The sequence below is a fragment of the Chiloscyllium plagiosum genome, chromosome 5, assembly GCF_004010195.1.
Source record: "Chiloscyllium plagiosum isolate BGI_BamShark_2017 chromosome 5, ASM401019v2, whole genome shotgun sequence".
In the NCBI taxonomy this organism is placed as follows: domain Eukaryota; kingdom Metazoa; phylum Chordata; class Chondrichthyes; order Orectolobiformes; family Hemiscylliidae; genus Chiloscyllium; species Chiloscyllium plagiosum.
In genome coordinates this window covers 39,812,716-39,826,496 of record NC_057714.1, presented here as the reverse complement: position 1 = coordinate 39,826,496, position 13,781 = coordinate 39,812,716, and the positions used below count along the sequence as shown (strand labels likewise).

The window sequence follows — 13,781 nt, the reverse complement described above, 5'->3', positions numbered from 1 at the left end:
GGACACTTCCATATCCGCCACAGATTCACCTGCACCTCCACCCACATTATCTACTGCATCCGCTGCAGCCGGTGTGGCCTCCTCTATATTGGGGAGACAGGCCGCCTACTTGCGGGGCGATTCAGAGGGCACCTCTGGGCCACCCGGGCGAACCAACCCAACCAACCTGTGGCACAGCATTTCAACTCCCCCTCCCACTCCCCCGAGGATATGCAGGTCATTGGACTCATCCACCGCCAAACCACAACAACCCGACGGTCGGAGGAGGAGCGTCTTATCTTCCGACTGGGATCCCTCCAACCGCAGGGGATGAACTTGGACTTGTTTCTTCATCCCCCCTCCCCTCACCTTGTCTCAGCCGAATCCCTCCAGCCCGGCACCGCCTTCCTGACCTGCAGTCTTCTTCTTGACCTCTCCGCCTCCATCCTACTCCGACCTATCACCCTCACCTTGACCTCTTTCCACCTATCACATTTCCAACGCCCCTCCTCCAAGTCCCTCCTCCCTACCTTTTATCTTCTCCTGCTGAACACTCTCTGCTCATTCCTGAAGAAGGGCCTGTGCCCGAAACGTCGAATCTCCTGTTCCCTGGATGCTGCCTGACAAGGTTGAGGGGAGATCAATTAGAAACTTCCAAGGTAATGCATGGCTTAGTAGGGTGGACGCTGGGAAGTTGTTTTCGTTATGCGGGGACACTAGGACCTGTGGGCGCAGACTTAAGATTAGAGGGGGTCAATTTAGAACAGAAGTTAGGAGATATTTCTTCAGCTAGAGAATGGTGGGCCTGTGGAATTCATTGTCACGGAGTGCAGTGGAGGCCGGGATGTTGGGTGTCTTCAAGGCAGAGATTGATAAATTTTTGAACTCGCAAGGAATTAAGGACTATGGGTAGAGTGTGGGTAAGTGGAATTGAAACTCCCATCAGCCATGATTAAATGGCAGAGTGGACTTGATGGGTTGATTGGCCTTGCTTTCACTCCTATGTCTTATGGTCTTACGGCTTTAAGGTCTAAGGGTCTATGCACAGTCTGATGCAGCCTCGTACGAAGGTGGCCATCAGAGTGAGGAAAGCGTTGGGCCCAGACTTGTATCTGGTGTCCCTGCAAATCCAGTACCACCCTCTGTCATACTTGTAGGCATTTGTATCCCTAGGACCGTGAGGCTCTCTGAGATCATCCTGCCCAGCACAGTACAAGTTTGGTTGGGGTGAATTACCGATCCAAAAAGATCTGACGATCCTAAACATATTTATAATGTAGATTACAAAATTAGGTTGCCAACTTTGAATTTCCTCTCTTTCCCCCTTCTGCTTGGGTGATGATACCTTTCCTTAAGAATTTGCACATGCTACCTGCCAGAAGCATACTGACGATACCCTTCCAGATCTGATCAAGATTGCCCCATCTGATCAAGATTCCGTTGTGGCTCTCTATACTGTCCACTACAGCACCAATTTTAGCATCATCTGCATGTTTATGAACCATGCTTTCTATATTCTTATCCAAATCATTTATGTAGGTCAGCTCATCGTGAGATAATAGCCGGTATTCGTGAAAAAGGGCCGACTGATCTGTTAAATGTGCCTGTCGTAGTCCTAATGTTACTAGGGCATTGTGTTTCTCTTTCCCTAATAGTGACCACACATTAAAAAATAATTTATTGTCTCTAAACCCCTTTGACACATTGTGTTTTTTATTTTTATTATGGGAAATATGAAATCAGTAAACGTGTTTGGTGTTATGTCTTTCAATTGCCCATGGTTCTCATTATTTATTAGTTGAGTTATCCATGGGACAATTGGACCAGTTATTGATTCAAGCTTGTTACTTCTGTTTAGTTCTTGAAGATTGAAAATGGCTTTCAGTCCTCCTTGCATAATGACATTGAAGTTTCAAAACGCACAACCCTTTTGGCATAAAAGATGCTGAAACGTTTTTGTGGTTCAGAAGTTCTAAGCAAGAACCAGCAGGACTTCCTGCAGACCATGTGAGAGATTCAGCACCATTGTGCTTGAAAGAGGAAGTGGCTGTCTAAAAGTCAGGTTGTGAGGGGGGAGTCCTTACACATTAATAGGTCCTGCCATTGGGCAGTTAAGTGTGTTGTTGGGCTGAGCACCACCTCTTTTGTGATTAGGTGCTGGAAAGATACAGGCAATGACCATTGGTATGCTTCAGGCCTTGTGTGAACACTGAGCTCTATGGGAACCAGACCACATTACCATCCCCAGGGCTGAGGTTTTAATTTGAGAGAGACAAGGATGTTTAGCTTCTGGGTTGACAGGATCTATATGAATCATGTCATTTTCGATTTAGACAGTATTTTATTTTGCTGGAGTTCTTGTGGGTCAGGTAACTTGTGCAGCCAAGCTGCTTGCTACATCTCATCATCTAGTTAAGAAGAGGTGATGTTTCACCTAGTTAATTCGATTTGAAGTTTCTGTTCAGCTTGGCTCTATTAGCAAGAACGAGTGCTTCATGTTTGGCAGTGAGGCAGGGGAGAAGGCAGATCTGAACAGTATCCTTCAGGTGAGAGACTGCTCATAAGTACAGGATACCAGAACAATGTTGGGAAATTGAGGGACCTGGTTAATCCTGTGACTTGATGGGTACTGAAATCTTCACCTACACTTTCTCTACTGTAGTATCTTGAGCAGGATATTCCAGATTTGAATGTGTAAGGTTATGTACTTTGGGTAGAATAGAGCTATAGACTAATTTCTAAATGGGGAAAGGCTTCTGAAATCTGAAGCACAAAGGCACTTAGAATACAAGAGCAGGGATGTACTGCTGAGGCTGTGTGAGGCTTTGGTCAGACTGCATTTGAAACACTGTGAGCAGTTTTGGGCTGTATATCAAAGAAAGGATGTGCAGTCCTTGGAGGGATTCCAAATGAATGAAAGGCTTGTCAAATGAGGAGCAGTTGAGGACTGAGTCTGAACTCGACAGAGTTTTTAGGAAGTTGAGTGTGTGTTGCCGGAAAAGCACAGCAGGTCAGGCAGCATCTGAGGGGCAGGAAAATCAATGTTTCAGGCCGGAGCCCTTCATCAGGAATGAGGCTGTGAGCCTCGATTGGTGGGGGGGTGAGATAAACGGGAGGGGGGGTGTGGCTGGGAAGGTAGCTGAGAGTGCAATAGGTGGACGGAGGTGGGGGTAAAGGTGATAGGTCGGAGAGGAGGGTGGAGCAGTTAGTTGGGAAGGAAGATTGACAGGTGGGACAGTTCAAGTTCTGGCCAAGACCCCAAAGGAGCCTTCCACATCCATCAAAGTTTCACCTGCTCTTCCACACATCATTTCTTGTATCCATTGCTCCCGATGCGGTCTCTCCTGTGTTGGGGAGACTGGATGCCTTCTTGCACAGCGCTTTAAGAGAACATTTCTGCGACACCCGCACCAATCAACCCCAGCACCCCATAGTCGAACATTTCAACTGCCCCTCCCATTCTGCCGAGCACATGCAGGTCCTGGGCCTCCTTCACCATCGCTCCCTCACCACCCGAGGCCTGGAGGAAGTACACCTTATCTTCCACCTCAGGACCCTTTAACGCTCGGGCATCAATGTGGACTTTACCAGTTTCCACATTTCCCCCCCCCCCCCCATCCCATTCCAACCTTCCAGCTCAGCACTGCCCTCATCACCTGTCCCACCTGTCAATCTTCTTTCCTGCCTATTCGCTCCACCCTCCTCTCGGACCTATCATCTTTACCCCCACCTCCATCCACTTGCACTGTCAGCTGCCTTCTCCCTAGCCGCACCCCCCTCCCATTTATCTCTCCACCCCCAAGGTTCCTAGCCTCATTCCTGATGAAGGGCTCTGGCCCAAAACGTCGATTTTCTGCCCTTTGGATGCTGCCTGACCTGCTGTACTTTTCCAGCAACACACTCTTGACTCTGCTGTCCAGCATGTGCAGACCTCACTGTCTCCAGAGTTTATTAGGAAGACAAGTAGGATCTCATTGACACTTACAGAATATAGGGAGGCTAAAGGTGGAGGTGTTTGCATTAGTAGTAGAGAGAAGAAACTGATAGCACAGCCTCAGAATTATGGGATGGAAATCGTTGCCACAGATTGCTGTATGTTTAAGACAGTCTTGATCAGTAAGAGGACTCAGGGTTATGGGAAGAAGGCAGGATTAACCATGATTGAATGGCAAAACAAACTCAAATTTTGCCGAATGGTCTAATTTTTCCTCCTTTATCTTATGCTCTTATGGAATGTCTTCACATTTCTTTCAGGCATGCTGTATCGTAGCAGCTTCTATGGTGTTGGTGCCACCACTACTTGGTGTGGATGGGGTTGTTTCTGCTTTGCTATAGATGGAATGCATGTACATGCATTTTAACAACCTCCTGCTACAGGTTGAATAGTTTTGGGGTTTGTTCTGCTGATTCTGGTCATCTGGTGAAGGAAATGGGATTAGGGTCAGGATTTCTCCTCCTCATTTATTTGGAATGTGGGCAATGCTCCTGTTTGCTGCATTTTTCAGGTATTCACAAACCTGCCAAATTGGGAACATGTGGCCCAGATCAATTGGTTGGCACAGATGTTGTTCAATATGAAGTATATCAAGTCAAGTTGTTAAAAATCTGATCCTGTGAAGGATGTACAAAGAGAAGGAGGTGTGTTTTGAAGGTTTTGCCAGTTCGTGAGTCTTGAGGCACATACATGATTTCCTGGATCTGATTCCTTCAGGACTTGTGTTATGATTCTTAGTGGTTCTGCATGGGATGGGTGTCATCTGTTCTCTTGAACTGTCAATGATGTGCTCCTTGTGGTCATGACCTTGTTGACCTGCAAAAGATGTGAAAGTGTTAAGAAGTTTCCTACATCATATGCTGTGCCATCATCATCTGGTAAATATTCTAGGTTCCTGGTGCATCAGTGCCAATAGGATTCCCTGTCAGAGTTGTTTAGGCATATTGTCTGGAGGACTACCTACCTTTGCTACTTAACCATCTTAAGCCTGATTGTGAAATTGACTCCTCTAGGACCTACATTACAGTTTTTCCCTTGTGGTTGCAGTAAAAATGGCATGGGTCTATGAGTAGCTTTTGGTATTTGGGCTGGGATGTGTACAGGCCTCACATTCAGATAGCACAGAACCTGTAGTAGTGCTATTGTGCTTGTGGGCCTAGTGAATTGGCAAAAATTGGAGCAAGGTGATCACTTGAAGGTAATTAACAAGACTGCTCAGTGCTTTCCTGTGGTAGGCATCATGTACTTATCATAAATTGTGACAGTTATTCCATTACTTTAGTTAATCACTTTGATTCTTCTCCCAAGATAGTTCTTGAGATGTGGAAGCAACTATTTTTCTTCTGAGATAAAAGGGCACATTAAGGTCTAAAAATGTTACTTGAACTTGAGTCACGTACAAGCCTTTAACCTTTCGAAAGCTATAGCACCTTAAAATAAGCACTATTGTAGCTCCAGAATTGTAATTGAATATTGCAAAAATGTTTGTCTCTGTACTAATGGGTGAAATTCTTAATCTATAGCTAAGAAGAACTTAATTATCATTTTGTAATAAACCAAAGCTATTATTTTTCTTTCCTCAGATTCATGATGTTGCAAACCGAGGCTTGTACATTTGCCTCTTGTTATTCAAGCTGATCAACTGATGTAATAGTAGAACATTTGGAGAGAACCCTCATGCCATTTGGTAGAAGAATATGAGTGGGTCAAAGCCAGACATCCTGTGGGCTCCTCACCATGTGGACAGATTTGTTGTTTGTGATTCTGAACTTTGCCTCTATCGTACTGAATCAGTAGGAAATTTTGAAGCTAAAGCTGGTTCTTTGAGACTCTCAGAAGATACCACAGCCACATTGCTGGCAATTAACTCTGACACTCCCTATATGAAATGTGTTGCCTGGTATCCTAAATATGACCCAGAGTGTTTACTTGCTGTTGGTCAAGCCAATGGACGTGTTGTCCTTACTAGCCTTGGTCAAGATCGCAATTCTAAATGCAGAGATTTGATAGGAAAGGAATTTGTTCCTAAGCATGCTCGTCAGTGTAACACATTAGCTTGGAACCCTGTGGACAGCAATTGGCTTGCTGCTGGACTGGACAAACACAGAGCAGATTTCTCAGTACTCATCTGGGATATCAGCAGCAAATATACACCAGAGATAGCTGTCCCAGCAGAGAAGGTTCGTCTTTCTGCTGGTGATACTGATGCTGGCCTTGTTGTAACAAAGCCTTTGTGTGAGCTGGGACAAAATGATGCAAGCCTCTCTCTTTGCTGGCTCCCAAGAGACCAAAAGCTCCTGCTGGCAGGCATGCACCGCAATCTTGCAATTTTTGACTTGAGAAACACCAGCCAAAAAATTTTTGTCAATACAAAAGCCGTTCAGGGTGTAACTGTTGATCCTCACTTCCATGACCGTGTAGCATCTTTCTTTGAAGGTCAAGTGGCAATCTGGGACTTAAGGAAGTTTGAAAAGCCAGTACTGACACTGACTGAGCAACCAAAACCACTAACAAAAGTGGCGTGGTGTCCAACTAGAACTGGTTTATTAGCTACATTAACAAGAGATAGTAATATAATTCGCCTGTATGATATGCAGCACACTCCAACACCTATTGGGGATGAAACGGAACCCACCATAATAGAAAGAAGTGTACAACCATGTGAAAACTACATTGCCTCCTTTGCTTGGCATCCAACAAATCAAAACCGTATGGTTGTAGTGACACCTAACAGATTGATGACAGATTTCACTGTCTTTGAGCGAATATCACTGGCTTGGAGTCCAACTACTTCTCTCATGTGGGCTTGTGGAAGACACTTGTATAACTGCAGTGAAGAAGGAGAAGCTAGTTCTGGAGAGAAAGATGTTGCTACAAAAATGAGGCAGCGGGCATTATCGAGATATGGACTTGACACAGAGCAAGTATGGCGAAATCATTTATTGGCAGGCGATGATGACCCACAGCTGAAGTCTTTATGGTACACTCTGCATTATATCCTTTTTGGTTAAAATTTGGAGAGGAAGGTAATGGTTCACCAAAGATTCTTTTTTTAAAAATATTTCTTAGGAAGGTACTTTGCAGCATTGCTTATTAAGAAGACTTTTTAAAAAAAAACTTAACTAGATGCATTTTTAAAATTTTGTTTCACAGTGCAACAATATTTAAAAACAAGAGAAACTTCCTTATGATATTTCTATTCTAGTTTTATTTAAGGATGTATATCCCTTAAAGCTATTTGTCGAGGAGCTGTCATAGCAATGAATCTGAGTTTGTCAGCAACTCCACTGTAATGCATGACTAACTGGATGGAGTGCATTTTTTCATGTTTTAGCAATTCCTACAGTTCTGTTCTTATGTAACTGAATAGTGTAACTTATGTTCAAAATCTGGAAACAAATTGTGGTAGGATGTTGTACTGACATTATGAATCTACATAACCTGAGCTTGCAGCACCTATTACCTTCTGGCTACCTGGACTATAACCCATTTCCTTGGAATCATCATTAATGCATTGAGCACCCTGTCAGCTAACACTTCACTTCTGTAGAAGACATCGTGCAGCCAAGGAAACTCTGGTTAGACCATATTTGGAGTACTGTTTTCAGTTCTGGGTGCTTATCCTTCTCTGTCTTGAGGCACAGCAGAAATTGACCAGAATGATAACTGGATTCCCAAAAGATTTAAATTACAAGGAAAGATTAGACCGGCATGGTAATCTTTCCTGGAAACTTTTTTCTGTTATTTGTTTTTAGGACGTAGGCATCGCTGGCTGGATGGCATTTGTTGCCCTTGAAAAGGGGTGGTGGTGAGCTGCCTCCTTGAAATAGTGCTCAGTGTGCTGTAAGTAGATCCACAATTCCCTTGAGGAGGGAATTCCATGATTTTGACCCAACGACCGTGAAGGAACAGTGATATATTTTCAAATCAGAATGGTGAGTGGCTTGAAAGGGAATTTGCAGGTGGTGTTATTCCCATGTATTTGCTACTCTTCTAGATGGAAGTAGTTGTGGGTTTGGGAATGTGCTAAGGATCTTTGGCAAATTTCTGCAATACATTTTGTAGATAGTGTGTACTGAGTATCAATGGTGGAGTGAGTGGATGTTTGTAGATATGGTACTAATCAAGTAGAATATTTAGTGTCAATCTTCTTGAATGGTGTTGGAGCTGCAATTGTCCAGGCAAGTGGCGACTATTCCATCACACGCCTTGTAGATGGTAAATAGGTTTTGGGGAATTAGGTGAGTTAAAGATAAATGGTTATTGGAAACTTCAATTAGATTAAGGGGAATCAGTTGGGGGGAAAGCTATTTTCATGGGTTTAGGAGTCTGTGACTAGGGGAATAGTTTTAATAAAACTTTTTTTTAAGTGCAGTAGCTATTTCAGGAGGGAAATTGGGAAACATTTTGCAAAATGTGCTGAGATTTGGAATTATTCTGCCAGTACCATTTCCTATATTGGACAAGTGGACAAAATAGAACTTTTCTCCATAGGGTAATTGTCATAATACCTCAAATAAAATTTCATAGGTATGTTTATCCTAATGCATAACAATCAACATACATTTTCACTGTTCATAACATTGAAAATTAAATTTAAAAATGTTAAAATGTATCCAGTAAAATTAATAAATAATATGGTATTAGACATTTTGGTGACAGGTTCATAAATGCTGAAAATATGTGGGCTAGATTCTTGACTAAACAATTGGCTGAGGGCAGTGGTTGAGTGGCAATGAGGGTAACCATTACTGCCTTCCTGACTCCTACCTAACAGCAATGTAACTTTTTCTATAAAGAGAACCAGGTGATTTGTTACATCCACCTGAGAGCTAAAACAGAACCTTGGTTTAATGTTTCATATAAGAGTTGGAAGAGGTGGCATATGTTGATAGTAGAAATGTGCTATTAATTTTAAAAAACTTCTATTTCTCCAATCTAATTATCTGTATTAAAAAATAAAATGTCTTTGTATCTTACTCATGGAAATGAATGGTATATGGTGCCATCTAAGCGGGCTGTTATGTTCTGGATGCTGTCCAACTTCTTGAATGTTGCTGAAGCTGCAGGCATTTAGGCAAGTGGACGGTATTCCATCACACTTCTGAGTTGTACCTTCGATGTGGACATGTTTTGGGAGTCAGCAGGTGAGTTACTTTTCATAAACTCCTTGCTTCCAACCTGTTTGTAGCCTCAGCTCATCCAGTTCTGTAGCTCATCCAGTTTTTGTTCTGGTGAATAATGACCCTATGATGTTGTTTGTACAAATTAGTCAATGGTAATGTAATTTGAATGTTAGAATGGGTGATGGTTGGGTTGTCCCTTGATTTTAGTGGTCATTGCCTGATACTTGTGTGGAACACTTGTCACATTGCCTGGATGCAATGTTTGAGAAGTTGTGAATGGTGCTGATATATTGCACAATATGTCCTAAAGGAGCCTTCCACATCCATCAAAGTTTTACTTGCATATCCACTAATATCGTTTATTGTATCCGTTGCTCCCGATGCGGTCTCCTCTACATTGGGGAGACTGGGCGCCTCCTAGCAGAGCGCTTTAGGGAACATCTCCGGGACACCGGCACCACCCCGTGGCCCAACTCCCCCTCCCACTCTGCCGAGGACATGGAGGTCCTGGGCCTCCTTCACCGCCGCTCCCTCACCACCAGACGCCTGGAGGAAGAACACCTCATCTTCCGCCTTGGAACATAGAACATAGAACATAGAAGAATACAGCGCAGTACAGGCCCTTGGGCCCTCGATGTTGCGCCGATCCAAGCCTACCTACTTGAATGCTGCCTGAACTGCTGTGCTCTTCCAGCACCACTAATCCAGAATCTGGTTTCCAGCATTTGCAGTCATTGTTTTTACCAATATGCAAACATATCCATTTCTAACCTTATTCAAAGGAAGGTGAAGGTAATTGGACCTGGGGCACTCATCTGAAGTACTAAGTAGTGCCCTTACCTCTGAGCGCGGAAGTGTAGGTTCAAGTCCCACCTACCTCAGAGGCATGCATTAAAATCTCTGAACAGTTTAATTAGAAAATACCTAGCCTGTGGTACTACTGCATTGATGTCTTGGAGCTGAGATGATTATTTAAGTGTCCAATTGTGTTTTATTTATTTTTGGAATATAAGTGATATTTTCAGGCTTGACTCCTAGAACTGACGATGTCTGTAAGGGATTGTAATTCTGTATAAACTTTGCAATGAAACTAGTTCAAAAATGTTATCTGATATCAGAGCTGAAAGTTTTCAGGCACAACTATTGGGTGTTTGTGCACTTGTTGCTGAGGTGTTTGAGAGCTCTTAATGGTGTTGAATGTGGGAACTTTGAGAAGGGCAAATGATGTAGGAGAGGAATCTTGAATTCTCAAGCGCATTGGGCTGAGATTCCTTCATTTGCTTTGATTCTCCCTGGGTATTTGTGTGTTTCTTCTGCGTGCTCCAGTTACCCCCACAATCCAAAAATATGCAGATTAGGTAAATTGGCCATGCTAAATTGCCCGTAGTGTTCAGGGATGTGTAGGTTAGGTGCATCAGTCAGGGGAAGTGTCGAATAATAGGATAGGGGAATGGGTTTGGGTCGGTGTGGACTTTTTCATGTTTCCACACTGTAGAGATTTGATACTTTTGAGTTTTTCAATAATTCCAAGTTACCAGGAATTACTGAAATGTGATGTGTATGGCTTTACAAGTTGTCAATTACAATTGAAGTAGGTTTAAGTAAAGTTGATTTTTCCCTTCATGTTGTTTTCCTATATTTGTAATCACTCATGAAACAATATGCTGAAGATGCAGATCAGAAATCTCTGAACAGAGTGCCTCTCGTATACTCTGGTATTAAAACAATAGTGAAATCCAGTACAGGTGAGTAAATTAATGGTTTTATTTGTTCATGAGTTATATTTATTTCTGTTGTGAATGCTTGTTGTTTGTTGTTTCAGATGTTACTAAAAAAACTGACAGGAATGTGAATGTGGGTTTAGCTTCAGGAAGAGTGAAAGGCTGCGGATTTAAAGCAATTAGCAAGAAAATCAAAGGCAACTTGAGGAAAAATATTTGATGCAGTGCGTGCTTAAAGTCTGAAATGCTCCACATGCAGATGTAGTTGAAGGCAGGTTTAACTGAGGCGTTGAAAAGGACATGAAATTATTATCTGAAAAGGAAGAATCTGCAGGGTTTTGGAGATAATAAAATAACATGGTACTAGGTGGAATGTTTGTTTTGGAGTACAAATGCATACGCAATAGGCTGAATCTGTCTTATAAAAATTCTGTGAAATTAATTCATTTGCAATTCAAACATTGGGTTTCTTAATTTCTCCACTGCTTTTATTAGCAATACTGAAATTGGTTTAAATTTTAATTGTCCTGAAATTTCCACCCCACCAAGGACATGCAGGTCCTGATCGTCTCCATCACCAAACCCTATCCACTCGATGCCTGGAGGAAGAATGTCTCCTCTTCCACCTTGGGACCCTGCAACCACACAGGATTAATGTGATTTCACCAGTTTCCTCATTCCCTCCCCCAACCTTATCCCATTCCCAAACCTCCAACTTGGCACCACCTTCTAGACTTGTCCATCATCTTTCCCATCTATGCCACCCTCCTCTCTGACCTATTACCTTCTTCTCCACCTTCATCTACTTATTGCATTCCCAGCTACCTTCTCCCACCTTGCCCCCTCCTCCCCCTCCATTTATCCCCCAGCCCACAAGCCTCCTGATGAAGGGCTTATGCCCGAAATGTCGATTCTCTTGCTCCTCGGATACTGCCTGAGCTGCTGTGTTTTTCCAGCACCCCACTCTCAACTCTGAAATGCACACTGCATGATTTAGACGTGCATAACAGTAATCATTTTTTCAATGTTCCTTTTTCAAATTGTAATAAGTCCTTTTACAACTTGAGCTGGTTTTTTTGATTATTGCATCTCCAAAGAGCAAAGTGGTACTAAGTTATTAAATGTATAGGTTTTGATTCAAGTAGAACCATGATCCCAGACAAGCCCATCAATATATGTACAACTCATTTTAACACCCAGAACTAATACATGATACATGGTATCACTGCTAATAGATTATGATTCTACCCCAACAGTGCACATCAAGTAGCGAATGAGATCCAGACAGATACCATGGATTTCTCAGTGATTTTCTCCCATACCCATGTTAAGAGACGATCGATCATCAAATCTTATCTTATTAAACTTCAAAATTACAATGCTTCACTTCCTGATGGCTGGCCTTAACTCCCTTTCAAGAACTGTTCCATAATGCACAGCCTCAACAACTTGTTGTTCTAGTCGACAACCCTCCTTTCCTGGGTCTGCACTCCTCTGGATTCTGGACACTGTTCATGGGAACATCTCCAGCTTTTCATTACTGTTAGTTTTCCAATGTTAGAACTGCTCCTTGTTTCTTCGTTGCTATTAATAACCAAGTACATGATGTAGATACTATTTTTTTGGATTTTATTTTGTCTTCCCTCCTGGATCCTTCTGACTCCTCACAGTTTCGGGACTTTTCCTGTGCTCTGTCTACACCACTTGGGGACAAATGCTAGGAATTGGTCGGAAGTTGAGCTCTAACAGAGCCATCTAGCTGCTCTTGACTTCTCAGAGTGCCCTATACAGAGCCAGTTAAGTTTCCTTCTTAGTAGCACTACCTAATGTGGAGTTTGTACCTCTATCTATCTATCTGTCTCTTTTCACACTTACTACATACAACCTTTTGAACTACTCGTCAATGATCCCTGAGTGACTATTGAAAATGTTGCAATGAGCTTAGACATTATTGCTGAGTAGAATTAAATGCTGCCACCTTGCAACTCTTGGAACTATTTGTTCCATAAATGTTACCAGTCAAAGATTACCAGCCTGGTCCATACAAAAGATGATGCATATAGAGAATGCCATTATACACTCCTCTTAAAAGAAAGAAGGCTTTATCATTGTGAAGGTTTCCTTTCCAATTGTGTCACAGTTGCAACAAATTTTTATCATCAAGCTGGACCACATTATTTGCAGATAATGTTTAATTTATCTATTTGCATATATCTCATCAAAGCTACAGAAGTGTAACTCAAACAAAAAGCAAGTACATGTCCAAGTAGGATTAGCCATGTTTAAGTATCCTACCATTTAATACAACTCAACACTAATGTTTTCTTATGGCTGTAAGCTCTGGACATACTTGCAAGGTCTTTCCTAATCTCTTTGTGACGAAGCAAATGCAGTGAAAATACATCAAAGTTTTGTTTAGAAACATCTTAATTAATTTGTACTTCTGTTTTGTACTATGGATTTTTCAACCTATTCTGGCAAACCAAGACATTAGTTTCGTTTTGTATAGATGTATATTTAATCATGCCATATGACATTTTACTGTAGGTTTCTCAACTTGAATAAAAGTGAACATGTTTTCTTTTCTCCTTTTTTCCCTCATCATCTGCATTGCAAATCATATCATCAACCATCAATGACTGATCAGTCCTAACAATTCTAAAAATATTAATTTGCCTACTTGTTGGAGTATGAGAACACTTGTCCCTTTTAAAGACAAACCTATAACTTGTAGCATCTACAAGAAAAAAAATAATTTTGATTATCCTGATCCATTCTAATAGGTTTACTGAATGAGAATGTTTCCTTCACTGTTGCTATTCCTATTTCTGGAGATGATTTAAGTACTCCTGGGACTCCTAATGGTTTACTGTTTCTCTTCTAACAACATGCATTTAGATGTCTTGTTGTATGGCAACGAAACATCCTGATTTTCTAATATTACTTTTATTCTCTATTAAC

General features: G+C 42.0%; 1 protein-coding gene across 3 annotated transcripts in view; it reads left to right on the top strand.

Moving 5' to 3' along the window:
• mios (missing oocyte, meiosis regulator, homolog (Drosophila)) overlaps positions 1–13,781 on the top strand; it is a 56,862-nt gene that overhangs the window by 5,132 nt on the left and 37,949 nt on the right. For all 3 annotated transcript variants that reach the window (XM_043689879.1, XM_043689878.1, XM_043689880.1), the window contains exons 2-3: positions 5,557–6,967; positions 10,749–10,844. In XM_043689879.1, the coding sequence (XP_043545814.1) occupies positions 5,671–6,967; positions 10,749–10,844 (1,393 nt within the window). In that variant the 5' untranslated portion in view covers positions 5,557–5,670. The remainder of the gene's footprint in view (positions 1–5,556; positions 6,968–10,748; positions 10,845–13,781) is intronic.